Genomic DNA, 26462 nt, shown 5'->3' with positions numbered 1-26462 from the left:
ATGATCGTGTTTAAGAGTAATCTGCTTGCCAATTGCATCAGAACAATGACTGCCAATATATGCACCAACCTATTTGAGCCAAAACCAACCTCATGTACCCAATAAGAAGGCAAAAGAAGGAAGGATGAAGAATCATGTGAAGCCTATTTTTAGCTGCGGAGATTCCTCTCGTGCAATACAATGTCTATGACAAGGACAAAGATTTAGTCTGGGGCGGAGGCAGGTGTAGGCACTGTAAAGGAAACTGCCGCACACCCTCACAAAAATGCTTATTTTCATATTGATATTTTAGGGCGATTTTCTTCATTTACAGATTTAGTGTCCCTTGAAAATTTTAAAATCTTATAACTAGTTCCCCTTAGTGAGAATTTCTAGTTCCACCCTTAGATTTAGTTTGTTGCATGTGATCGTGATTGAGTCAGTTCTATGAAGTGGGGAGTTCAGTTTTAGATGCATTCGTCATGCAGATCAATTGCTTGCAAAAAAAATAAAAAATAAAATAATAACTAGCACTTCAATTCAACTTATTGATGTAACAAGATGATGCAATTGAATTTGGTTTAACAATATGATGTAAAGATTGCAAAGCAGGGAAGAATATGGGAGAACTAAGCAGCGCCGAACCTTATTTAATTGGATCCAAGTGTTGGTTTTGCAATGAGAGTGGAAATAACGAACATCGGCGATCCAGCTCCCCTAATTGCTGACATCTTACGGGTCGGGTTGGACATGCAGTAGAATGCTAAATTTCAAACAAAAACCAGATTTTATTCTCAATGGGTTGTTGGCTAAGCATAATCTACTTAATCTGACATCGATTTAATTGAATATTTCGTTGAGTTAGCGATCCAACCTTTATTCAAAAGCGTCGAACTCAATACATGAAATCTCTGGGATGCTTGAGAGCCTGGGATCTTAAATCCAAGGACCTGATGTCACAAGATTTCCACAACAAAATCTATGATTTAACAAATTAAGGATCTCGGGTCAGACTGCCCTTGGATCCGAGGTTTACTGTTCTATTATCGGAATGTATGATCTAAAACAAGAGGGGACTGAGTCTGATTCTGCATTCATGGACAACAAGATATGAAGATCACGAGATTGGATCGACCCAAGGACTCCAATAGTCCAAGTTTTGAAATTTGAATTCATAGTAGAACCTGGGTTTATGTTATTCCCAAATGTGGCACACAAATGGGTATGTAATATTTTTGAAAAAGTTGCCGTAACTGTCGGAGTAGGAGCTGATAGGTAATCAGTTTTTGTTTCGAATTCTTATAGCATCGACTCGTGTTGCAAAAGGAGAAGATGGACGAAGTACTGATGTACAAGTTGAAACATAGCAAGGTACTACCCCGATACACCAAAAAACAGTATTACTATAACGAAAGAAGCTTCGACCTTCACTCCAGCAATGGAATCAGCCCCCTGCTTGTCGGAATGGACATGTAAAGTGGTTAAATTTCAATCAGATGTATTATAACTCTCAATTTCCGTCTGGCCTAATTGGATTCACAGCCACTAAATGTAGAAAATACGACAAATAGATCCAAATTTTACATCAAATCAAGGCGATACGTACCAAAATCAGATATTTGGTAGAACTCTGCAAGAAAATTGAATATCGAGTCCGAAATCTCTTACCAATCATGTTCAAAGCTCGGATTCAAGTCGAATGTCACCTGAATTCGAACCATTAACACCCTTAATCATGGAGGATTGTCAGCCTTGTGGTCCCTTGCTTCCTAGTTGTCACTCGAAAATCTGGGGAGCACCATTTTCGCCAAAGCACAGCCGCAGTTTAATCAAAGGATGGTTTCCCTCCACACGTTCGCCCCGCCTCGTTATCGTCTTTCCTGTGCACCAGGCAACAGCCACCACCACCACCATCTCACTCTCGTCCTCTCCTCAGCAGGAGAAGGAGCAGCGAAGGTGAGCTTCCACAGCACGCAGACTAGAGTCGGTTGAACTACTCTGGCCGCCATGGCGATAGAATTCGGGTTCCCGGCTGCTGCCGCTCGCATCTTCAGCTCCCTTCCTTCCCGCCTGTCCTGCTCTCCTCTCTGTTACAGGCGCTTCCCACCTCCTTCTTCCTCCTTCTCCCTCCCTTCTTCTCCCATCAGAATTCCCTTTCCCAACCACGGCAAATTCAACCTGAGTGTGTCGGCGACGCGCCGAAGCTTGTGCGTAGCTGCCCAGTCCGCCGAACAGCAAGGTCCGTTATTCTTTCTCCATCTTTATGGTCGGAATCATGATCTTATTGGTCGGTTTTTTGTGGGTGGCTCTTGGGTTTCTGTGGTTTGCGAGAAGCCGTGCGCTTGTTTTGCATTGGTGGTCGACGAGCCGGTGAAATTCATGAGAAGTTGGAGATCAGTGGCAAATGGGTTCACCAAAGTTGCATCATTACTATAAAAACATTTCACGATTTGTACCAATCATCAGTTCCTTACATTTGAATCCATATCAAGTCAACTTTTGAGTTTTAAATTCAGCAGAGTTACAAGCTCAGTGTCATCTCGCTTTACTTGTAGATGTTTGAGCACGTGCTTTGCTTTGTTGATCGCCGTTTTGTGTTCCCTCTGTTGATGATTATGTTATCTGTGAGAACAATTGAGCATTTTACTACAATCACTTGTTCAACAATCGATGCTGAAGCACAATTCTTCTAATAAGATTTTTCACCGTTCACGTTTTTACCTCCAAAACGACAAGATCTAGGACACCATATCTATAGTTAAATCCTGTGGAATGTATTTATAAATCTTGTAATCTCCTCCGCCATGTGCATCGATACATGCCATAGAAAAACCAATAATCTTGGATGTATTCCTCTTGGGTGAATTCTCAATGATTTCACCGATGACACGTTCCAATAGCACAATCTGTTGGTGGTAGTTCCCCAATTTGCCTTTTTCTGTGCATGTCCACGTTGGCCCTCATGGTCCTTTCTTGTCGCTGCCTTGACGGAGTATATCCATTGGGATCCGTTTTCTAGTCTGATTAGAGGGAATAAGATTGAAATGCATATCATTGGCGTCTTTTAAATTTGTCATGCTCATTCGTAGTTCAAATAGTTCTTTTCTTAGGGCCACAAGCACATAGACGTACACAAAATTTATGCTAAGACTTTGTGCTGTTCCAAGCCCTCTCTTTCATGGTATAAGAAGGAAGGATGCTCTCAAATCAAGAACGGAGTTACATATCCTGTGGTAGCAATAATAAGACTCTACGTTGTGTTCACCACGCCCTTTCTGTATTTTTCACGACATAGTGCTTGCATGTTCTTGTTTACTAGTTCCAGCTGCTCTCAATGAATGCTTTCTTTGCTATCTTCGCTATCCTTTTACTTAAGAATGTCGCTGTGGTTACTTGGTTGTCCCAGTAGCTAGCTTTCCTCTCTACAGTTCATTCAATTGGTGCAGGCCAAGTCGAAGAAAATGACGTTGTTGATAGCAAGATCTTACCATACTGTAGCCTCGATAAAAAGGCAGAGAAGAAGACGCTAGGAGAACTTGAGCAGGACTTCCTACAAGCACTGCAAGTATATAATATGACCTTGCTTTCTTTCCACAGTAGTTTTGGAATTAGATTTGACACTGAATGTATCTCACGATGATATTGATGCTAAGCTTATATCTTTGCTGGAGCAATAATAATGACACGTGTTGTAATGCAGTCATTCTACTATGACAAAGAACCAATAATGAGTAACGAGGAGTTTGACAACCTCAAGGAGGAACTAACGTGGGAAGGCAGCAGTGTTGTCATGCTAAGTTCGGATTTGAATTTCTTGCTGTCTTCTTTCTATTACTCAATTCCTGATTCTATTCTAGTAGTTGTCATGTGACAAGTTGGAAGATTGAGCAATATAATTCTCGCTTTGGTTCAATGTTCAGGCCCTGACGAGCAGAAGCTGCTTGAAGCTTCAATGGCTTATGTGGCTGGGAAGCCAATAATGTCAGATGACGAATTTGATGCACTGAAACTACGCCTGAAGGTGCGATACCACCATCTTCTCATCCTCTTAATGAGTTCGCTCTGCAAATTTTTGCAGTCTATGCCAAGGCATAATGTTGTTCAAGCAGTTCAGAATTGGCATTTAGTAATTATGGCATTTTCCAAGTAAATCTCCTGCTCAACTCAACCTAGTCATTGCTATTTTTCCTCTTTCAAAGAATGTAGGAAAAGGGAATAGCTAATGATTAATAGAATTTATCTCAATGAATTGTACACCTTTGGTGCTTGGATGATGTAACAAAACTATCTAATGCAACATAGAATCGTGAATATACCATTGCAATCATTATGATTTTATGGTTTGAAAGTTTTGAAATGTTCAAGTTTGCCAATAATCATCCCTTCCGCAGAGAGAAGGGAGCCAGATTATGCAGGAGGGTCCTCGTTGCAGCCTTCGCACTAGAAAGGTATGGGACATTTGTGCCTTTTTTTTCGCTAGAACTGCATTGGTGCATCCTTGTTCATCGTTGGTGACTGTTCCATATGCAGCAATTATTGAATGTCACTTTTAATATATGCATCTGATAGACTTGTATTTCCATTTTGCTTCAGTGCATTAACTTTCTATCCTAACATGGCTGTATTAGTAACATAAATTATTTGTTTTGTTTCATAGGTCTATAGTGACTTGCAGGTTGACTATTTCAAGATGTTCCTATTGAATGTTCCAGCTGCTGTCATATCACTTACTTTGTGAGTTCGATGTTTATTGTATGTCACAAAAATAATTTTGAGTTCTTGCATTTGTTCCGTCAAAATCTGAATTTTTTTTTTCATAAACAGGTTCTTCTTTCTTGATGACTTGACTGGATTTGAGATCACATATCTCCTGGAGGTGCATAATGTTCTGTATTTTTTTCTTTTTTTCATGAACCTTAGTAAATTTTTGAGTTAGAAAAATACTAGTCTGTTATTTTTTTTTTCTTTCAGCTAATGCCAATACATTGTTTTAGCAAGAAATGTCATCATAAAACCTATGTTTCAGTTTAGCTTCCAGCCTTCCGGCCACCATCTGCATGTGAGAACTTATTCATGAATTAAATGCTGCTGATATATAATCGTTTCCTGGCAACAGTTATTCCTATTGCATCATTTACTTTTCATCCTTTATCAGTCACTTTATGATGTGCTACTAAATCTTATTTCTTTATGGTCTTTTGAGTTCCAAAGATTGCCGACTGTGCTTAGAAACTTGACAGGCATTTTGCTTGAGCATTCGGTGCTATTTCTGGTCTGCCTATATTTTTACTATACCTGAATTTCAGTTAGCTTACTCATCAGTTTTCTCCTTGTTGGTGCAGCTGCCAGAGCCATTTAGTTTTATTTTCACGTGGTTTGCTGCTTTGCCTCTAATCTTTTGGGGAGCACAGAGTATTACTAATGCCATTTTGAAGGATTTCTTGATACTGAAGGTATGAATAGAACAAGAAATTCTACAGTAGCATGAAAGAAATCGTTATATTCCCACTTTGGCCATATTAAATTTTTCAACATGCTCAGGGACCCTGTCCAAACTGTGGAACTGAAAATACGTCCTTCTTTGGGACAATACTTACAGTACCTAGTGGTGGATCTGCAAATACAATCAAGTGTTCAAAGTAAGAATTGCTTCCTAAATTACTGATGAAAAAAGAATGTTATGTTTTTTAGGTACTTAAGTTTTTTGCTTGTAATGCATGGTCAATCTGTTGTGTTTAACTTTTAAGATATTTTGTGAAATTCATTGACAAGTATGATCTTTTTCTTTTTTGGTTCAATCAGTTGTGGCACTGCATTGGTCTATGATTCTGGAAGTCGCCTGATTACTGTAGATAATGTAAGTAAATGCCCCTCTGCCGTCCCCTCTTTCCTCTAAAAACTAGTGTAAGGACTAAAATTTGTGAATATGTTAATCCTGTTGTTGAGAGCCTAATCTCTTTGAGGATCAAGGATCTGGCAATAATGCCCCCTCATGCTGTTTCCAGGTCTGAGGATTTGGCCTGGTTGCCCAGCAAACTAGCAAAGTACAAACCTCGGATACTTAGAACTGAGATCCATTGTTTCCAAGTGATCCTGGAGAGTGAACCTTCTTTTTGTCTGCTTCTTGCTTCTATTATTTGATTGTTGTCTAACCCTAGAATTAAAATAGCATGATTCTGATGACCAGTATGCAAATATTAAATGATAAACTTTGTTTTTAGTGCAAAGTTGTTTGCTGAGTTAATATATAACTTTGTGGCCCATCCTTTTTTCCCTAGTGGTTAGATGTTAAAGATTTCCTTATAATTTTAGAAGCTTCTCTCAAGCAAGCATTTGCTCAGTAAACGTTAGCTTCATATTTGCCCTTTTTTTATGGCCTTGCTTGGTCTATCGGAAGCTGTTTTTCATTGCAGGAACCGAAAGGAGCAAGTGCTTAGTTGAATATGATGAGAATAGGCAAGGAGACGTTCTCTCTAGGTGGCACTGTATAGCTGAGACGGGATTGCACCCAAGTAATTGCAGACACTGCTAGGTGTATATATAAGTTGTATTCTCTTGTTTTGTTATCTCCAGAAGGGGTTTAGAAGTCTGCATATGGTTTTATGGACCTTGGTTTTATATAATTTGGCATTTCTATTCATGTAAATGCTCTGAAACAAATTGAAGATGAGTATGACATGCCTTCTTCTATTCATGTTATGTTACTCCATGTGACTTCTGTAGTGAGTTGAACCTGCCACATAGTTTGATTTAAAAGAAAAGAAAAAAAAAACTTATTTAATTGAATCAGCGAAGCGCTCCAGTTTCTCCACTGTTAGAAATCTAGATGCGACTTGCAAGGTGTTAAAGAGTGAGTTGAACCTGTCACATATTCAGATCCTACATCTTTTTCTCAATCAATATATATGGGGTTGTTCAGGGTGTTGATAAGCTCAGGTATAAGTGATTCCTACCCATCTGAAGGTATAAGTGATTCCTACCCATCTGAGGACCTTGGTCTATGAAATTGTAGCACTATGTGATTCGTCTGAAAAAAGCATCATAGCTGCATCATTTCGGATGAGTAGAAGGCTTATTCCCACCGCCTGAGTGAGAGAGCCTCTTCCGTCTTCCTCCTCATCCACCCTACCTCCCTCCCTCCCTTCCTCCTCATACTGTTTTTTTTTTTAATATTCATATATTTGAATTCAAATTGGGGTTCGAATATGAATGAAAAAAAGTCATATATGAATCTGAAATCTGATTTCACAATCTAGGTCCGATCTCCGATCTGAATCTAATTTTACACACTCATATTTGAATCAAAATTTGATCTGAATCCAATCAATTTTCAAAATGTAAAAATATTGGATATAGGTTATTTCATTAAAACTAAATCTGATCTGAACCCAATCAGATGTTGTGTACATCTGAATCTGAAACCTAACCCAATCGGATGTCATTTTTTAAATTTGAATCCAATCTGTAATATTAAATTTCTTCATATTTAAATTTTTTGAAATGATTCAATCGAATATCCAATCCACATCAGATATACTGACATCACTGCTTCTCAATGACTTGAAAAATATGCAGACCATATAGGAAGTTGAACTTGAACGGGGGTGCAAAAAAGTTTTCGTTATTATGAATTAGCTTGTAACATTTGGATCCGATACCCGGAGTAGAGCGCGCACGAGAGAGAGAGAGAGAGAAGCGCCTGAAGAGAACTGTTCTGTTACATACGTTCCACGGAATTGTTGGAGTGAGGGCACTCCAGGTACACGGGCCTCGTGTCCGTTGTGGCTCCACCATTTGCTGTGTTTGAAGAGTATCCAACTGGACGCCGGGACACGTTGTCTGGTCCCCTGGCCATGCATGTGTTGCCCGTGCTATGCGCTCATACAGGTGCATGGAAAGCACGCTTTGCAGCAGAGGTGTCCCATGCCCACCAACGGCCAAACGTGTTGTTGGGTCTAGATCGCGACAAGTTGCTTAAATCAATCAATCCCCGATTAAATAGGTCGACAATCAATAGAAGCAACAAAATGATCTTATAAGATTCTATTTAACCAAGGATGTAAGTTGTTATATTCACATCCAGCTAGCAAGTAAATTCACACAAGGTCTACGATTTTCCAAGCATCTGAATCCAACATTTTAAACCCCATATACTAGATCCGCATCAACTTATAACGAGAAAGGTGATAAACAATAACCATTTTTGCACATTAGGCGAGATATTCTTACAGATTCATCTCTAATCAAACTATATGCGAGCAAGGTATTGAAAAGTTCAACACAGGACCAAGTACATCAACTATTACCAGATCTGACATTATGTAACATAAAATCCACAACCACATCTAGGTCTAGAAAGGCTAATATAGTGAAGGATCCAAATCTAACTTGTGCTAACATTTGTCTGGGCATAATAACAAACTTTGATTCATAAACAACCCTTCCAAAACCCAACCCAAATAACTATTTGCAGCACCACCCCAGGGCCAGGATTACCGTTCTTGGTCCTTCATCAGTGTTTAACCACATCCTGGGTTGGATGACCCAAGGACCAACTTCCAGTTCTTTGCAGATGCACATAACAAACAACTCATGATTGAGTGGTGGGAGGAAAGGGAGAGCTTTCAAGATATAGGCACATCTTTTTCATGATGAAGCTTCACAAAACAGCTTCGTAGAAGATCCATCCTTCTACAGAATGGCCACATCAAGGTAATCACCGATCTGTATAGACAGAACCAAAGTGGTAGAAGATAAGCAAATGAATAACGCCTAAGACATGAAACAGCTGCTATGCTACATGAGCAGAATAACTAAACAAGCTCACATCAAGCTTGGTTTTTCTCTCAGTAACAGATGCATGTGCACACACAAACACACAGCACACAAAACAGGCAAACAGATGTAATGCGATCTCACCTGAAACTTCAGTTCAGCTAAAGTCTTCCCATCATCCAAGCGCCTCCCATTTCCATAAGAATGAGTCATTCCAACCTTCAGGGCAAAATATGTCAAAATCAGAAAACAGAATATACTAAAAATCGTGTGCATGCATGCATATGTGTGTGTGTGTGTGTGTGTGTGTGTGTGTGTGTGTGTGTGTGTGTGTGTGTGTGCATGTTAGAGAGAGAGAGAGAGAGGAATGCAGGATGAAAATGGTCCTGACCTGCGTCACAACAAAGCGACCATGTTTGTCAGGATAGACAAACGCAAACGATAGTTTTGCATCCCTTCTCCTGGCAGCAGGAGCAACCTCTTTGACCTAGAACATTTGAAGTTGTCACCCAACTATATAAAGTATACTTGAAAAAATTGATAGTTAACTATAAAATACCAGATCAGTCAGCTCCCGTAGAGTGGCATCTTTCCATGTATAAATCTGGACCTCATCTTTAGGCTCTTTACCTCTTACAGCAAAATCTTCCTTAGTGTGATGGGTTCCAATCTGCATAACCATCATATTTCTGGATCAGAAAAATAATTAAATGAAGATCTAGAAGCATACCCCTTGAACAGGATAGCAGTAGGCCGCAGATGAAATTGAAGGCTAATGCTTACTAATTAAATCGAACTAGATCCTTTTCCCCTTTCTTTTCTTTTTGTGATCACTATTACTTTGTTATCATATTTAATTTGGCAGACATTAATATTTAAATTCTATATTTTCTTTTCAGATAATCTATGACTTTTGTTTCAGTATACCAATTTGATTCAGGTTAATTTATTCTTATGAACAATACTTACATTCGGAAACCAGCATTGTTGAAGATCCCTTTACAAAGACATCACATTAATGTGTTTTAGATGGTTCCCGTGCTAACTCCTGAAAGCTACCATCTCGAGAAAGGAAAAACTCACACATGCTCATGCTTCTTCTGGTAATGAAGGAAAATGACGCTCGCTAGCCAGTTGCATCAGGTGGATGAATGAGGAACTTATAGGCAAAAGTTGTGTGCAGGGCCTGTACAACTATCTCAGTTGCTGCTAGGTGCTTGATTGCTGATGGACACTTAAAAATCCTCAAAAGGAAGGATTGCAATATTGTGAACTTCTGTATTACAGAAAAGATAGGAGACCTAGCAGCACAGACGCTGCAGAGTGCTCCATGAACTGGATTTTGAAGAACATCTTTATCTAGCCAATCCTGCAGGACCTGGATTTTGGCACAGAGGGAGTATGGCTTTCTCTCTGCAGTTGGATATTCTGTTGCTATGAATCTAAATATTCATCATCCGCTTGCTTCTTTTTATTTCCTTAATTCGTAAAGCATTTAAACAGGTAGAAAGCTTGTTCCCCCAAACAGCCAGAATATTGTATGCTTCCAAACTAAGACAGTTTCATATGCATCACTTAATACATGATAGAAGGGAAAATAGTGATAATCACCACAGGCAAGAGCCCCACGCTTAGCAATAAGGAATTAAGATTGGTTCAACAAAATCAAATAGCCTGAGAAGAAAGTGAAAAATACAACTAATGCCATAACCTAACCAGCAAGTAGACAAAAAATAGGAAATACAAAGTATCATTTTCCCGCAACAAGCTTATGGGGACTAGTTCTCACAACCACCAGTATAACATGGGGTATTGTGCCAGTCAGCAAATGTGCTCAAATCATCAACTTAATTGAAGGGGCCCAATTTATTGAAATACTTTCAGAACTTTTTATTTGAAGAGGAGCATAGCAGAACATAAAAGGTTAGAAGCATGCATGGCACGAAAAAGTTAATCCATCACAAAATGTAAAGGTAGAAACTAGAAAGCTATCATTACGTTGAAGACGATAACAAGCTAGAAACAAGCATACCTTAGTAAAAACTCGAAGAAGAAGAGGACAAGTCTGTAGCAGAAACAGACATGTAAAGTAAGTAATTGCACCAAGAAAATAAGAAACATAAGCTAAATGATTATGTCACATATTCAATATTGCCATTAACAAATTCGAAATGAGACGAAAACAGCAGATAACCAATGCATGGAATAGACATTTTCTTCACTAACACTAGTGTAACAATCTTAATTATGAAATCAAATCTGCGGAAGAAAACTACAAAAACTGATCATAATAATCAATATCAAATGATTGGTGAACCACAGAAATAGTAGCCCAAAACAAAGGGTAAATCGGGTCTTGTAGGAACTGGAATAAGTTTCTGACTTTCTGGTATAAAACACTAAAGCAGCCCAAACAAAAAGGACACGAAAAATATGCAGACTAACAAAGGATTGAATAACAAGTAAAAGTCTAAAAGGAGAAGGATCCATCCCAATCATATATAAAGTGATCTATGATTGATCCTCAACAAACGAAGTCCAAGGATAGTAAATAATAATACAAAGGATTCATGTCTAGAAAAAATGGATGAGAACTATAAAGACCAGAGGTTATGGACAAAGTGGCAGTTCAGACAGAATGTCTCCTGTATGTAGGTATCCTACTTATGTACCACGAGGTAAAAGTTTAAACAGGTATACTATACAATCAAAATACTCCCCAAGCAAAACTGGAAACCATTCTCATGTACGGACAATCTAAATTATGTATAGAGAACTTTAAGGTTTAATGACTTAATCAACAACCAAAATATTCTCCAAAACTAGTATGATACATAATGCACTATTAAATACAACACAATGCCCACACAACTGCCCTTGGGGATGCATCCAGCTAACTAAATGACTTCCCTACAAGCGGTGGAGCCGCATATATGGGCATGTGCGGGCTGTTGTCCCCTAAGATCCAGAAAAATTCTTTATATTCACATTGGTGCCTTCAGTGATTTGCTTATTTACATGCATTGATGCCCCTAAAGATATGAGAGCTTTTAAATTAGCACCCCTCTGCCCAAAAATCCTGGCTCTGCTAGTGCTCCCTACAGTTTGCCATTTTTGAGAAGAACATGTTTTTCATAGTGCAGCAGACTAGTCGCTAATGGACACCACTAAAAATAGTTTTCTGGCAAGGTTTATAACTTTATACAAATATGGAAACAAGAAAGACAGCAAGCACGAGCTTTATTGGCCACCATTTGCAAACAAAACCTTACCGAGCTCCTACAATTTATACCATTGAGAGTCAGTAAGAAATATGCACATGTTAAAAGCTGAAGCCCAATTTTTAAATTTAAAAAAAAAAAATCTTAACATTCAGTGAATTCTAAAGAAATCCATAAACAATTATAATTAAAATTTGGGATAACCTAAAATCTAGTCAAGGGGATTGAGAAAGGCACAAGCAAAAACTTAAAAATAATTCTAAAAGAATGTCTAAAACAATCACCCAAATTTGTCAACACTACTTCCAAACAAATTAAAAGTCCGAACATTTTTCTCATTAATTGTTTCTTTAATGCTCTTCATACACCTTTCAAAATCCATCAGCAATCCACAGATTAGGTGCTAGAGCAATGACTTGCCTTGGAGTTTGAAAAGACTACAGCGTTTACTTAACACCTCAATTCTGTGAAAGGACTTCAGAATTGTCTTATATTGATGATGGTTGGAAATCCTCAGGGATTTATATATTCGTTTGACATGCTACCTCATATCCTAGTTTGTAGCCCTTTTCCATACGAACTGAAGCTGGCTATGAGATGTATCTGAACCTGCTGCATCAGGAACTAGAGTCAAATTTGAGGTGGATAGTTATGGTTGAATATCAAAGCTAAGTTTAACACTTGGAACTGAAATCTCACACGTGCAGACCCTGTTCCTTTAACGGGTTGCCTGTAACACCCCATGTCTGTGATAAGACTTGAGAACATCCTTACATTGAAATTTTCATGGATTTACAAATACCGATTGTCCATGTCAGTAGCTCTTCTAGATAATAATGAAATCCAGTTACTGATAACTACTATACTGCGCACTGGCATTAGTTTTGAACTAGGTTTTTATCTCCGTACCAATATATTGAAGCAAAGATTGAACAAACAACTATCCAACACTTCAGCATACAAGTGAAATTTCATATCGTCATACTGCATAAGTGAATAAGGAAATCAAAATTCTTTCTCCTCATATACCACAGGACCAATGCCGCAAAACCCCGCACTCTTTCACCCAAAGCCTCATTCTCTTGCTCTACTAACAGTCTCAGAAACAACGTCACCAGAAAATAGGAGATTTTTAGCACAACCACACCCCAAGGGACTGACTAAGCTCATTTTCACTCAAAAGCCGTTTTTCCTTCTCTATGCACCCAACAATAAGAAAAAAAGAAACTCGCCCCCTTGGAAAAAAAAAACACTCTACCAAAAGTCTAGTCGCTGCAAATTTCTGTCGCGTTATAGGCAAAGGAATAGCTTATTCTTGGGAGTGTCCGAATGCACCATTCATCCAAAACCCATAAGTTGGTGGAAATAACTTGGATTTCCATCATACTAAGCAAAACACAAGAAACACGACAAAAGAAGAAGATAGTAATAAAAGAGAGAGAGAGAGAGAGTACCTTCTCGCGATCGACCGGCTCGAAGCGAGGGCGAGGGGGAGGGCCAGGAGGCCCTCGCTGTTGAGGTGGGGGTGGGAGTGGCCTCCCTCCTCCTGCTCCTCCTCTGCTCTGGCCTTCCGCCATTGCCGCCATTGACACCCTCAATCCCCTTCTTTGCTTCCCTTCCCTTTTCCTACTACCCCGCTGCAAGATGCACACAAGACAAAGGCCCGGTGCGGCATCTCCTTTTGCCCTTCGTTTGGCTCCCTTTCTTCTCGGGTTTAGATTTACCAAGTCCAGACTGTTAGACCCGATCCGACTTGTTTGATGGAACCATAGGTTCGAAATTTCAAATCCAAGTTCATACCAATTATACTCGACCCATCCTGCTTTGATGGATCCTCGGGTTCGGGTTTTCAAATCCAAGTTCCCACCAACTAGACTCCCACCTTCATGGACTCCTGGTTATGATGGATCTGGAGTTTCATTATATTGATTCCATGTTTTTAACAATTGAACCCGACCCGTCTTGGGGTTCTAGGATGTTAGAGGTTTAAGTTATTTACATATACAAGTTTGGAGCAATTAGACTTGGTACCGTTGGATCTAAGATACTAAGCTGATATGAGATTTGCATTGAGAAAATTAGGTGCAGGTATGGATTTGGATACAGGTATGCAAGGATGCCAGCTTGGCACAACAATTTTAAACACATAGGTATGTAGATGTATATATACAAATTCACCAAAAAAAATCAAAGTAAAAAAAATAAAATAAGTAATGTGAATAAAAACAATATAGGTTAATGTCAATAACATGCAAAAAAATATGGAAATGTGAGTTAAATTCAAGCTAAATCGAATAAAAGTAAGTTGTTCGGCTTGGTTAAAGAGTACCCAAGTATGTCCTCGTACCCACTTTGCCGCAACATGTCATACCTACTGGCCTTCTATTTTATAGTATAATAATATTGAATAAAGGGCCCTTGGACCCTAGGAACCTTCTCTTGTAGAGCCCCTACAGGCTACAACCAGATTTGGACTTCTAAGTAAGATTCCTCCTCAACTCATTGATTTTTTCTTTTTAATCCTTGCATCAATTCATTCAAAAATTTTTGATAACATGACAAATGAGTTAACTTGAAAGAATGGTGTGAGGCCTTAGAGTAAGAAGCAAGGATGCAATGGTCATGAACAATAAAGTGTAAATGCATTGCTCAAATGCCTATGATTTCATGACTTCATTGACAAGGACAGGAGAAAAAGAAAACAAAGACCTATAACTTTGTTTGAATTTTGACTTGCTTTCCCCCCAGCTTACGTTGCATGTGGAAACCCAATTCCATACAACCGTGATTAACACTCATGCATTTTCCTTTGGTGAGACGTTCAGCGCATTTTTTAAGACAAAAATTTAGTTTTTTTGTGAATGGTAAACCTTTCTGATCTGATAATTTGGAGTGTGAATCAAACTCATGTTTGAATTGAAACTGGGATACTGTACAAGTTCTTTTCTTTTGAATAAGGTAGATTCATATGCGAAAAATGCTGACAATAAGTTGAAAAAAATTGAGATTAGTACAAGTTATATGTTTTGTCACCACTTTGCGACAAATCGTTAAGTATGAATATGTGAGATACATGTGACTTGGTGAAATAGTATTTTCATATGTCAAAAGGGTAGACGACAGGGCTTAATGTAGCTTTATAACCAACCAAAGTCGTTTAGGCTGCGGTTCGATGCTGGTGGAACCTATCTCAAGTTTGATTGAACAATTCATTTGAGATAAACATATTTGCTTATAAATATTAGATGATACATATTTTTTGGAGAATTCTATACAACACAATATGCTGGATTGTTAAAAAATTTAAAACATGCGGAAATCGTTCTTAAAGTTATAATGAATCGTTGTGCATCATAAATTTAAGATAATACTCATGTAACTGCTGTTTTTAACAACAGATTTTTAATCTTGAGCCATCCAACAGCATCGGGCATATGATAGCATAAAACTTCCCCCCATATTTTTTTTTGAGGAAATTTATACAATCTGACTACGTTGTCCTAAAACTTGATCCAATAAGTCTTCACTTTGGTCAAGGCCAATGTACTATTTTGCTTGTGTGCAAAAAGTTTGTAATCTAGCATATGTTGTGTATATATAGTTATTCCATCCCTTACCCTAAACTTAAACCAATATGAAATTAATTTTGAGTTGGATGTGAGTTTGATTGCCTGAATAACTCCTAAATAGGAAAAGTATGCAACATATAAGACCATTTAGACAGTATGCAACATATAAGAGCATTTAGACATCGTTATAAAAATCATAGTTGACTTCTCTAGGTTTAAAACATGCATCGCATGAATTCTCTATCATTTTTCTCCCAAACTTAGAAGGTTAAATTGAAAAATTCATTTTTTTTTTTTGCTTTTAGATTAATTCAAAAATGAATATCAAGCATTTTAGGAGAGCATGAGGTAAACAACTTCAGGCTTGAATGCGGGACTGTTATAATTCTAAAGTTTACCATAAAAAAAAAAGTAATACTCACAAGAATCAAACTGTATTTATAATTCTAAAGTTTACCATAAAAAAAGAGTAATAGGCACTAGAATCAAACTGCATCAGGCTTGAATGGCTTGAATGCGAGACTATGTTACAATTCTAGAGCTTACCATAACAAAAGTAATACCCAGGAGAATCAAACTGCATCAGGCTTGAAGGCGAGACTATGTTACAATTCTAAGCTTACCATAAAAAAGAGTAATACCCACTAGAATCAAACCATCTAATTGTTGATTCAACCAAATATGCTACTTACCTTGAAACTACAGAAGCCAAACATTCAAAATAAACGAACTTGCTTGTGCATAATTTAACCGACATGGAAACAATTTTTACGCTCTTCTCATCTGAATCCGTCTGCGGATTAGGCAAGATTCCGTTAGCCGTATAAGAGAAAAAGTTTGAACGTATTTCTGAGTTCTGACGCCATCCGATCCATTGAGGGGTTGTCGGCCCCAACCCGAGTCTTCCAGCCCCGTCCTCTGCCCGCCGGCTCCGTAAATTTACCGTCACAATTGGCGTAAAAGCGTACAGCATCGGGGGCAGTCATCGTTTAGAGGGTGGAAAGCGGGATCTGGTGCGAAGCAGGCGCTACACATCGTTGTCCGTGCCGAATTGTCAACTTGGTATGGCGGGGATCTCCACAATGGATGCAGAAACCCAAAAAGAAGCGGAGAATTCCTTTCTGCTTTAGCTGTTTCTCGATTTACTGAGGAGTTATTTGAGTGGTAGAAGGATTTGTTTGTTCCCCATCTGCAATGGCTTTTCCTCCTAATTTAGCTCCTGAGATCGGGCCCGATGGGATTGCTAGGGAATCACCTGTCATCGCATACACAGAGAAGGTGAATCATGTCTTCTATTTATTTACTTTTTTACTTTTATATGTAGAAGGCGGTGTTTGATTGTTGCTTCTGTGTCCGCTTTAGATTATCTTGGAGGAACAACTTCAAGTGAAGAGGTATGCTCCCTAATTCTTACAGATTTCGTTCATTTCGAAACATTTGGTATTTCAGTTTGATGCTGAATTTGGTCTTAGATGTACTTTTCAAGATGCCTAGTCTTTGATTTTCTACTACCATCTTTGACATTTTGATTCACTAGCATGAATTTGTTTAGATCTACAGGCAAAAATTGTGTTTTATGAGTATCTTGTTGCTTGCATTTTTTAAGGAATAGACAATGTAGCTCCCGGCCGATTAATCTTATGACGACATGTATATATAATATATGGGAAAAGATGGGCGTCGATTTGAATTTCAGGTCAGACAGCAAAATGCGAGCTAAAGTTGTGCGTATCGCGACCTGTTCTGGAAGACATTTTGTTGAAACCGATGCTTAATAATAATATTGTTTGAGGACTTAGATTTACACCCACCATCATCGTTTTAGTCATCCAATGATAGCTAGTATATGTCGAATACTTAGTTTTACATCACCATTATCATCTCATTGAAAGAATGTATTTTCATTTCCATGGCTATCAGTTCTATTGTATCCACGATGCAGCGTCGGTTTGACTTTGAAGCTCAGATGGAAATGCTAGTGGTGGTGGCTGATGAATAGACATTGTTTGGGCTTATTTGTTAAGAATGAAGGCCTCTTCATCAGTGGCTCGTGGACTTGTTATAAACCAACTAAGCACTGAGCTGAAACTTTTGTAATCCAGAAACGAAGCCGGCTTATATTGAAGAAGTTTACTGTTGAAAATGATTATTCGCAAATTAATTTAAAATACATCCATCACTTGATGCACCTACTTATATGGATGTATAAGCATATAAGATCCAATATAAGTAAATAACTAGACACACACAAGCAGCTAGTATAAAATGTGAACATTAAAGAATGCAGAAAATGCACATTTGTCAATGCCTACGAGTGTCTCCATAGTCCTCTCAGAAATGATACCTTTACAGACTTATTTCCAATATAACTAGACACACACAAGCAGCTAGTATAAAATGGGAAAATGCACATTTGCCAATGCCTACGAGTGTCTTTGTAGACCTTCTCAGAAATGATACCTTTATAGACTAATGTAACGCCAAACAAATTGCTTCTGCTTCAAGAACAAAGGATCGTGTAGGTTGCAAGCGATGTGCATATTATTGTCTAACAAATTTCTTAGTTATACAGGTTTATTATGGCATGAAACAACCCACAGCATGTGTTTAGCTTGTTAATGCATTTACAGAAAGTCCCAGTTGCATCCATTGACTCTTTTTCCACTGACAAAACCCTTAGTAAATAATGAAATAGACCGTAGGCTTTTCTGGTCAAACTGTCTTCACTATAAATAATTTTTATTGGTTAACCTCTACATGGGAGTTGCTTTATAAGATTTTGTGAAGGAAATAAGGTAGTTCGTTGGTACATTATCTATATATGTTATTCAAGTTTCTTTCAGTTGCCTAGATCTATTAATCCAATTGGAAAAGGATTTTGATGAAATAAGTTTTTGTCATCTGATTGACAAGGTTTAAACACTACTTTAGCTACTTTGTTAGGTTCATGGTTGTTCCATGTCCTGATGTTAGCAATAACTTGAGAGATTTTGTCATGCCGCTACTGAGCTGGTTCCTCCTGGCTCACTTTTATCCATGTGGGAAGGAAATACGCAGTTGTCCATAACTCCATAGATGCAAGGTTAATCTTTTATTCATCAGGAGGTTCCTTTTAATATATTTTTTATTTTGCAATGATTGAAAACTTTATTTCTTCTATTTTTTTATTTGGATATGAGTTGCAGTAGCTTCTGTTTTCTGTAAAGGGGAATGAAAGACAATCAAATTGGAAGAAAATTATGACTTGCCAAAACCCAAAACCTATCCTTGAGAACTTTAATAATAAATAAGGCTAAAACAACAATAGATAAAAATTTAACTATTGAAGTTTTTTTAATGTTATCATTGGCCAAGAAGAGAAGATTTAGTCAGTTCAAAATGAGTCTCAATACCCTTAATTAACGGACCTATATGGGCTGTTCTGAAATGAACAACCCTTGTTCATATTCAATTCATCCAATATACCCTGGGCATCACTGATTGTGAGCATGTTTAGATGAACGTGACAAGCCTTTATGAGCTGAACCGAGTCAAGCCATAAACTGGCCAATTCATCAACCAGTGGAGGAACCACCTTGCTGGACTCATGAATATACAAATGATGTAGCTTGTGCACTGTTTCAAGCTCACCTGCAGTAAGACAGCCTCATTGTGGTTAGCAGTTAAATTTGCTTGTTTTTCTATGATCTAAATCCTCTCTTTTGCTTTTCTAAATCCAATTGGATATTCATTTTGCTTGTTTAAGGATGTTTTGTCTTTGCATGTCAATCCAACCCCCATAAAGCATAAATACTACTTCTGGTGGGGGGGAACAAGTTCTTCACGTGGAGCCCATGAAGCAGTCATCTATCTAAACATACTCATTTGTGGTCCGTCTTTGTTCAAAATTTATGTTGCAATTATGGCAATGGGTAATTATATTAAGGACAGGTCTATGTAAAATGAGTTTTTTGGCTTTATTGATTATTAAGTAATATTACCTTTTGTCTCAGTTAACGATATTTGCATTCAATAGGATGAGCATTGTCTTACTATCTTTCTGACAGACATCCATCCTATGGGTAACCAGATACATTGAAGAAAACTATTCTAAGATTCGTGATGTTGAAAAGGAGCTAGCAAACCTTTCTATGGAGATGAAACTGACAGCTGGTCCAAAGAAGGCAGGTTGATTCATGTGATCCTCCCTGAAGCCTTCTTATCTGTAGTATTCTACTTATAATAATAGGTGCATCAGCATATAGAAATGATTATAATTTTTTCTTTCGTTTTCTGTTGAAATGCACTCTTAGCTCTTGAACACTTGCGGAAGAAGATTGAATTGGCAACCGAAAGGATAAGAGCTGCAAAGTTGAAGGAGGAGCAAGCACGAAAGGTTCGTTTTAAGTGTGATCTGCCTATGCATAGTTTTTGAGAGAACTAAACACAATCCAGACAAAAAAATAAACTTTTCGCACCTGGACATTTTTTAAACAATTTTTTGCAGCCAGCTATCTATCTTGGTTGTGCTCAGGTTTTGGAAAATTAATTGTGATCCAGATAAAACCAACTTCTAGAAACAAAATTTTCTTTTTCTCTGGATATTTCTGTTGTTCCTAACTTTTTTTTTGTCAACTTTCTTTCAGTCCCGACCATAATTCTGGATGGAGTTTCCATTCGAGAAAACTAAACACAATCCAGATAAAACAAACTTCTAGCAATAAGATTGCAATTTTTTCTGGACATCTTCCTTAATATTTCTTGCTGCCAGCTATCCAAGTTGTGGTCAGGTTATCTGTAGATTAAAATAACTCCAGATAAAAGTGAACTTCTAGCAACAAGATTTTTTTTCCCTGGAATTCACCAAATGGTTGGAAATGCATCTTGAGTGCCTGCTTTGGTATGTTATGGCTAGTCTCAGTTACCTTTTTGAGGAGTTGTTGAAGCCTCCTGTCGTTTGTTACAATGTGACTTTTTTTTTAAAAAAAAAAAACTTTTCATGTTCTATTACTATCAGTTTTAATCATAATTCTAGTTCAAGTTGCTATTATTTGGAATGCCAATATACATCATCTGGATATCATCTATGCCACAGTGCAACTTTGGGGGGCTAATCATTTGAGTGACATTAGTTTTGTGATTATCCCAAGTCACAAACCATTGTTACAAATATCATTCTCAGATTTTTATCTGTGTGGTTTTTCTTGGGTATTAATCATGAAGTGTGTTTATTTTCTTTGTGTGGAAGATCTCATGAATTCAAAAACTAACAATTAATAAAAAAATGAAAATTCGATATTTTTCAATTTCCTGTATTTTTCTTACAAAACATTGGTAAATTTGAGTAGCTATTAAATCGTGAAGGAACCTCCTATATATATATATATATATATATATATATATATATATATATATATTGGGGAAGCAAAAACATGATATTTTTACTTTGGCATTTCTCTCAAAATATTGTTCTTTTTTAATTTATTTAATTTCACATTTTGTTCACATTTTTCTGTGAAAAATGGTGATATTTGTGACATTGTAACAAACCATTGTTTTATTGGTATCTGCACCTTTTACCTTGCTCTTGATCATGAAATGGGTGGGTTTGATTATCGCAAACCAAAGATCCGTGGTCATTAGGATCCTAGGTTCTTAGATTCCAAGATTTCAGATTCTGATTTCTGGCAAGGACATTAAACCCTTTGTTTGAAATATGCATGAATTATATCACTAATTTGTAATTCCTGCATTTTAAAGTCCATGGATCTCAAGTCACGGAGTCAGCACGCCCCTCTCCCCCTCCTTCCTTTTTTTTCTCAGACTTAAGATCCGTGGAGTTGAGTGATATTGAAGATCTTAAATTCATGGTTCTCAAATCCATTCTGCTGGGATCATGGAATTAAGATGGGCCCTGCCAAAACTCAGTCTCTCGTATCTAGCATCCTGGACAATCAGACACCCCTAAATTCTTTCATCTCCTGATTTTCATAATTTGCTTAATCACTTCCCAAAAATCAATTTTAAATATTTCCGGGCAGTTCTTTCTCATGCATGCCAGAACTAAACTGAGGGGATTTGTGTAGCTTTATCATGCACGATTGCATGCACTGTTATATGACTATAGCTTAATTAATACTACAGTTGTTTAACCATTAGTTCTCCAGTAATTTCTGCATTATTTTTTGCCATAGTTTGATTACTGTAAAGTTAAATACATTTCAGGTTTGGGAAGCAGCTGCCGAGGCTTTAAAGGATGAAGAAGCAAACAAGGAGAAGCTCTGCAACGACCTCAATCAGCTGGTATTTAATTTATTAAGTATTGCAGATGACATGAGATTGTTTTGTCCGTTGTCTTGATCTACGGTTGTTTCTGTTTATGCAGGTCCAGGAGAGTGCAACAACTCAATTCTCACGACTGGAAGAACTTAAAAGACGACTTGAAGCTTTGAATCCTAATCGAGCTTCTACCTGCGATCTTCCTCCTGTTAGTGACTTATTTGACAGATAGTTTGCTAGCAAATTGCATGCACAGACATGCATATAATTAGTCTTTGTGCGTATATATGTCCATATGTGCACACCAGTTACATCAACACCTTCAAATATGCTGGTTTGATAGCTGAACATGTGCAGAAACATGACTGAAATAGAAAAGCATCTGTGGTGATTCGGTCCGTTTGTGTTTTTTTTTCTTGTGCAGGATGGTAAGCAGGTGCAACAGCAACCCCTGGACAATAAACTGGCCTCAAATTCTGCTTCTGCAAATAGTGCCTCACCTGTGCAAGCGACTGGCACAGCAGTTCAGCAGAGCAAAGCTACAACTGGCAATGGAAAGGATGGTGGCAACACATCGAACATGGCTACTTCAGAAGTCGATGGTGACATGAAACAGAAAAAGAAGCCTACCAATTTTGGAAGAGGGAGGGGGAATTTGGTGCTACCAAAAGGTAGAGGCACTCCACAGTCTGGCTGGACTGGTGCTGGATTTGAGACGTGAAACTTTCATGGAGGTCTCCACATACCTTTGGTTGGACAAGACCGTGCTGAGAATCCCCGAAGCAGTTTGTTCATGGTGCATGTTCTTCCCAACGTGAACAGAACCTACACGAATTCAGCTAAATCTTTTACCATGTATTCATGTAACATTTTTGGTGTTTCCTATCGAAGTTGGATGTAGGTGGTAATTGGAAAATAAGTTGCCTCTTAAAAGCCTGGGACATTGATGATGATATTTCTCACATCTCATTTCTTTTATTTGTTATAGCATGTGATTTTTCTGAAAGAACTTGAAATTCTCCTGCCATAGCCTCGGACGAATCTTGGAACAGTAACTCTAGCAAGTGAAAGTAAAATTGCATAACATAGCCACCATTGCTTGAATGGATATATTCAAACCTGCATGCTCTTAGTTTGAAACTTTGGACAAATTAATACTTTTCAAGTGTTTTATGAATCTACTTTAAAAAATCATAATATTTCTGCTGTTAAATGAACCTCCCCTAATTTATAAGACAGCTTAATAGAACACTCACATAGCATTCTTTTTGCCAAACACACTTTACAGGATGCAGGCAGTCCGATACAAGATGCTATATCAATAAAAATTTAATATAACATTGGTATAAAATTAATTTAAATGTTTAAGCCACTGTTTAAGGGGCCAACAATATGCATCATTTTACAAGGTTTTCAGTGCAAGTCCGAGCGGATCCAATCTCCACCTGACGACAAGATACACTTAGCTGGCCTCACATTAAACCTTTTCCTGTTTGTTTTGCATTGTCAGGTCATATAAACAAAAGATAAAACTTAATGGAAAGAAAGAAGATCTGGAATGAAGATTATAGAAGCACTATTTTGACTATCTCCTTGCCATACACTTGACTTCTAGACTCATTCTTTCAGGTAGTTTGGTTGGTTGGATTTTTAGTTTCAAGATGTTAATCGTTTTCTTGTGACATATAGTTTTCATGTTGTGGAGATGTTTGGCAACAGAGGAACATTGACATAGCGTTCCGTAAATATGTCACAAAGATTTATGAAACACTATAAACCAGTGTTCCATATATATATATAAAACACTGCATAGTAACATCGTTGTTACTGTTACCAAACAACCCTTTTAATATATTTAATAGATTTACATGTTATGAGGCCGAGATTCAGTGGGGCCCAGTGCTGTGGACATGGTTTGGGCCCATTCAATTTGGGCCGTTCGGGTCAATTCATGTGGCGGGTTCAGATGCAGGTCTATTGTCTATTTCTTCTATTATGGACCCCATAAGGGTTATGCTATGTTCCAAATTGGAACTGTTTCCTGTCTTCATCGACACATGTTATTAGTGGAGGTGTCTAAATCACTAAAATATCGTTGATAATAAAAATAAGAACTCTGTAAAAACAAAAAATGAAAAGTGAAAAAAAAACAAAACAAAAATCTTGGTGTCCTCTTTGTAATTTTTTGCATGGATTTTATCGACAACTTTAGTCGATGATTAAATATCGGAAATTTTAATTTTATATAAGATGAGCCCCCACTGGTCCTGGTGTCAGAATCTTGGTATTATTACTGCGGTATTACTTTACCAAAATCTTGGAGTTCATAAGATTAAAAAATAATAATTTTTGTTCATTTTCGATGTTTCATGGATTAAGAAGTACATCAATATTTACAACAAAGTCCGACCTAGACCTCTAGTTTTTTCAATATAAGAATATCAATTATCTCAATTCTATTTTAGATTATTATTGTTGGACTTGGACTCAAAGAAGGTCCTGCCTTCGGAGTTTAGATTTGAGTGGAGTACGGTACACCCATAAAATAAAGTTTCGCGATCCAATCGTTGACAATCTAAGCGAATAGCATTCATGAGAATGGAACTCACAACACACTTTTTACATGGTCGTCTGTTAAACCAACTATGCTACATCCCTTGAAGTGCATAGCGACTATTGGAGGATTTAAAATAGAGTTTTCACAATGCTTTTCTAAAACCAAAAAAAAAAAGGTCATTATTGGACCCATGTCTGGTTCTTGTTTTGGTTAGATCCATATCCAAAACCCAAATCCAACATGACAAAAATTAACTTTTTCTCCATTTTGTTAGAGAAAGTGATGTATATATGGACGGTGACCTTTAACTCTACTCAGATATTTATGAGAATGGTGAATGGTGTGCCACAAAGACACATTCACGTGAAATCTGCCAACATATCAATTTCATAAGAACCGGATATAGACAAAGTCCCAACGCATCAGAAATATATATATATATATATATATATATATATATATATATATATATATAATATAAACTATATTTTTTAATAAAAGAGCTACATGGCTCTAGCAATTTCCTGCCGTTGAATCCATCTTCTGTCTTATCTCAATTATTAAAGATTGGTGAGATATTGATTCACTTGGGAATGCTTTTGTCTTTTCATTTTGTCGCCTAGTGGAAAGTTTATCAAGATTTAGTAGGCAACCTGAAGTTAAAGTATAAAGGCTCATTCACATTTTATTACTTTTTATTGAATTCTTTGACTTCTTTTCAGGTGAAAGTGAGAAAAACATATTGCTAGAGCTCAATTAGGGATGGCAATGGATGGGATTTAAATCATATATATTTTTAATTGTATCAACTTTTTTGGATTTAGGTTTGAATAAGAACAAACAAAAGTTATATCTGAATCTGAGTTCAAAATTTGATTTCACAATGTAAATTTGATTTTTATATTCATATCTGAACCCAAATCCGAATTTGAACCTAGAGATTTTTTAAAATATAAAAGCATTAGATATAGAATGTTTATTTAAAGTTAAATCTGATCAAAATGATAAGATATTTACGAAATTTGAATCTGATTGGATGTCATTTCTTAAATTCGAGTATGAATCTAATTAGATGTCATTTAAATAAGCATGTCACTAGGTTCCAGTTTTTGGTATATTTTGATAAAATGAAAAGGATGGTTTGAAGAATTACACATGGAAACTACCCAACAAACACAAAGGCAATTTGATGTTAATAAATTTTATAAACTACGGGAAAGCAATAAATGAAGAAAAAGAAGGTTTTTTTTTTTTGTCTAAAAGCAAATTAAGCAAACACAGTTTCCATAAAGATGAAAGATTTTCATCAACTTGGGTAATTCTTTTCACTTTTTTTAATTTTGAAGCAGGTTTTGTCGCCTAAAACAGCTACAACAGATCAAGAAAGGAAACAATAACAGGAAAATTAATTATATTTCTGATTAACTGCTGGATATTTTTTCTTTTGACTTTTTCAAAAATAAGTTTCGGAATAGTGGTTACAATTCGTTCTACAAAAGACGTGACATGGGAAACCGCTCGTCCCCGTCTCTCGTATGCACCCAACCGTTGCAAACAGACTTTACCACTCAAGGGCCTAATTTTTATATGAAATTCGATAACGCCATGAAAACTTTTTCACGACATCTTTTGACGATGGGATGAATGCCATTGTTTGCCTTGAAAAAGTATTCTTGACGCGTGTACGTGCTTTGATATGGTTATATCGTACTTGACATTATTGTGAGTGTTATATTCAATAAAATCCAAAGGGGAGCGCGTATCTTTATGTATATAAAGGTATAATATCGATCATTTAGGGCTTAAAAATTATTTGCAGGATGCCAATCACAACTTTCTATGTTGTTTATTTTTCTCAATAAATAAGTAGTTGAAGCACTCATGTTCATTATTTCTTTGAAATAGTGAATATCACCATCACTTCTTTAATATAGTTAAGAGGGGTTGATTGGCAACAGGAATTAGTGTTTCATGAATTTACTCTAAAAGCGTTCCAGTCTCCCAAGAATTTGGCTTAATTTTTGGGGCAGATTCATGAACATTCACGCCGAAATGACTCCTTCAACTGGTAAAACTTTGAAACAAGTCTTTTGATGCTTGTGA

At 37.2% G+C, this 26462-nt stretch overlaps 3 protein-coding genes across 3 annotated transcripts; 2 read left to right on the top strand and 1 right to left on the bottom strand.

The window, feature by feature from the left end:
• Positions 1–1787: 1787 nt before the first annotated feature.
• Positions 1788–6673, top strand: LOC116249303 (PGR5-like protein 1A, chloroplastic). Its single transcript, XM_031622534.2, has 11 exons — positions 1788–2218; positions 3426–3544; positions 3680–3776; positions 3900–4000; positions 4371–4427; positions 4637–4713; positions 4804–4855; positions 5322–5432; positions 5521–5618; positions 5782–5836; positions 6393–6673. The coding sequence occupies exons 1-11, from the start codon at positions 1987–1989 to the stop codon at positions 6414–6416; spliced, it is 1023 nt and encodes a 340-aa protein (XP_031478394.1). The 5' UTR covers positions 1788–1986; the 3' UTR covers positions 6417–6673.
• A 1490-nt stretch (positions 6674–8163) lies between these two features.
• Positions 8164–13641, bottom strand: LOC116246670 (histone deacetylase complex subunit SAP18). The gene is made up of 6 exons (XM_031618488.2): positions 13430–13641; positions 10787–10819; positions 9314–9424; positions 9146–9241; positions 8899–8973; positions 8164–8703 (listed from the first exon to the last, which is right to left on the bottom strand). Exons 1-6 carry the CDS (start codon positions 13559–13561, stop codon positions 8671–8673), a joined length of 480 nt encoding a protein of 159 aa, XP_031474348.1. The 5' UTR covers positions 13562–13641; the 3' UTR covers positions 8164–8670.
• A 2753-nt stretch (positions 13642–16394) lies between these two features.
• On the top strand, positions 16395–22789 carry LOC116249172 (uncharacterized). Its single transcript, XM_031622351.2, has 7 exons — positions 16395–16822; positions 16907–16938; positions 19614–19711; positions 19837–19919; positions 21749–21826; positions 21909–22010; positions 22227–22789. The coding sequence occupies exons 1-7, from the start codon at positions 16739–16741 to the stop codon at positions 22521–22523; spliced, it is 774 nt and encodes a 257-aa protein (XP_031478211.1). The 5' UTR covers positions 16395–16738; the 3' UTR covers positions 22524–22789.
• Positions 22790–26462: the final 3673 nt, after the last annotated feature.

Source organism: Nymphaea colorata, chromosome 2 (assembly GCF_008831285.2).
Source record: "Nymphaea colorata isolate Beijing-Zhang1983 chromosome 2, ASM883128v2, whole genome shotgun sequence".
NCBI classification, from domain to species: Eukaryota; Viridiplantae; Streptophyta; class Magnoliopsida; order Nymphaeales; family Nymphaeaceae; genus Nymphaea; species Nymphaea colorata.
The sequence above is the reverse complement of the archived record's forward strand: the minus strand, read 5'-3'. Positions and strand labels throughout refer to the sequence as shown.

Bases quoted from the DNA above. Each gene is read 5' to 3' on its own strand.
- LOC116249303 (XM_031622534.2), top strand. From the start codon at position 1,987: ATGGCGATAGAATTCGGGTTCCCGGCTGCTGCCGCTCGCATCTTCAGC. The intron at 4,001-4,370 runs GTGCGATACCAC...TCCCTTCCGCAG, and splicing joins CACTGAAACTACGCCTGAAG to AGAGAAGGGAGCCAGATTAT. The intron at 4,428-4,636 runs GTATGGGACATT...TTTGTTTCATAG, and splicing joins GCAGCCTTCGCACTAGAAAG to GTCTATAGTGACTTGCAGGT.
- LOC116246670 (XM_031618488.2), bottom strand. From the start codon at position 13,561: ATGGCGGCAATGGCGGAAGGCCAGAGCAGAGGAGGAGCAGGAGGAGGG. The intron at 10,820-13,429 runs GTACTCTCTCTC...TTTCTGCTACAG, and splicing joins AGCCGGTCGATCGCGAGAAG to ACTTGTCCTCTTCTTCTTCG. The intron at 8,974-9,145 runs GTCAGGACCATT...TTTGCCCTGAAG, and splicing joins GTCGCTTTGTTGTGACGCAG to GTTGGAATGACTCATTCTTA.
- LOC116249172 (XM_031622351.2), top strand. From the start codon at position 16,739: ATGGCTTTTCCTCCTAATTTAGCTCCTGAGATCGGGCCCGATGGGATT. The intron at 16,939-19,613 runs GTATGCTCCCTA...ATGGGTAACCAG, and splicing joins GAACAACTTCAAGTGAAGAG to ATACATTGAAGAAAACTATT. The intron at 21,827-21,908 runs GTATTTAATTTA...CTGTTTATGCAG, and splicing joins GCAACGACCTCAATCAGCTG to GTCCAGGAGAGTGCAACAAC.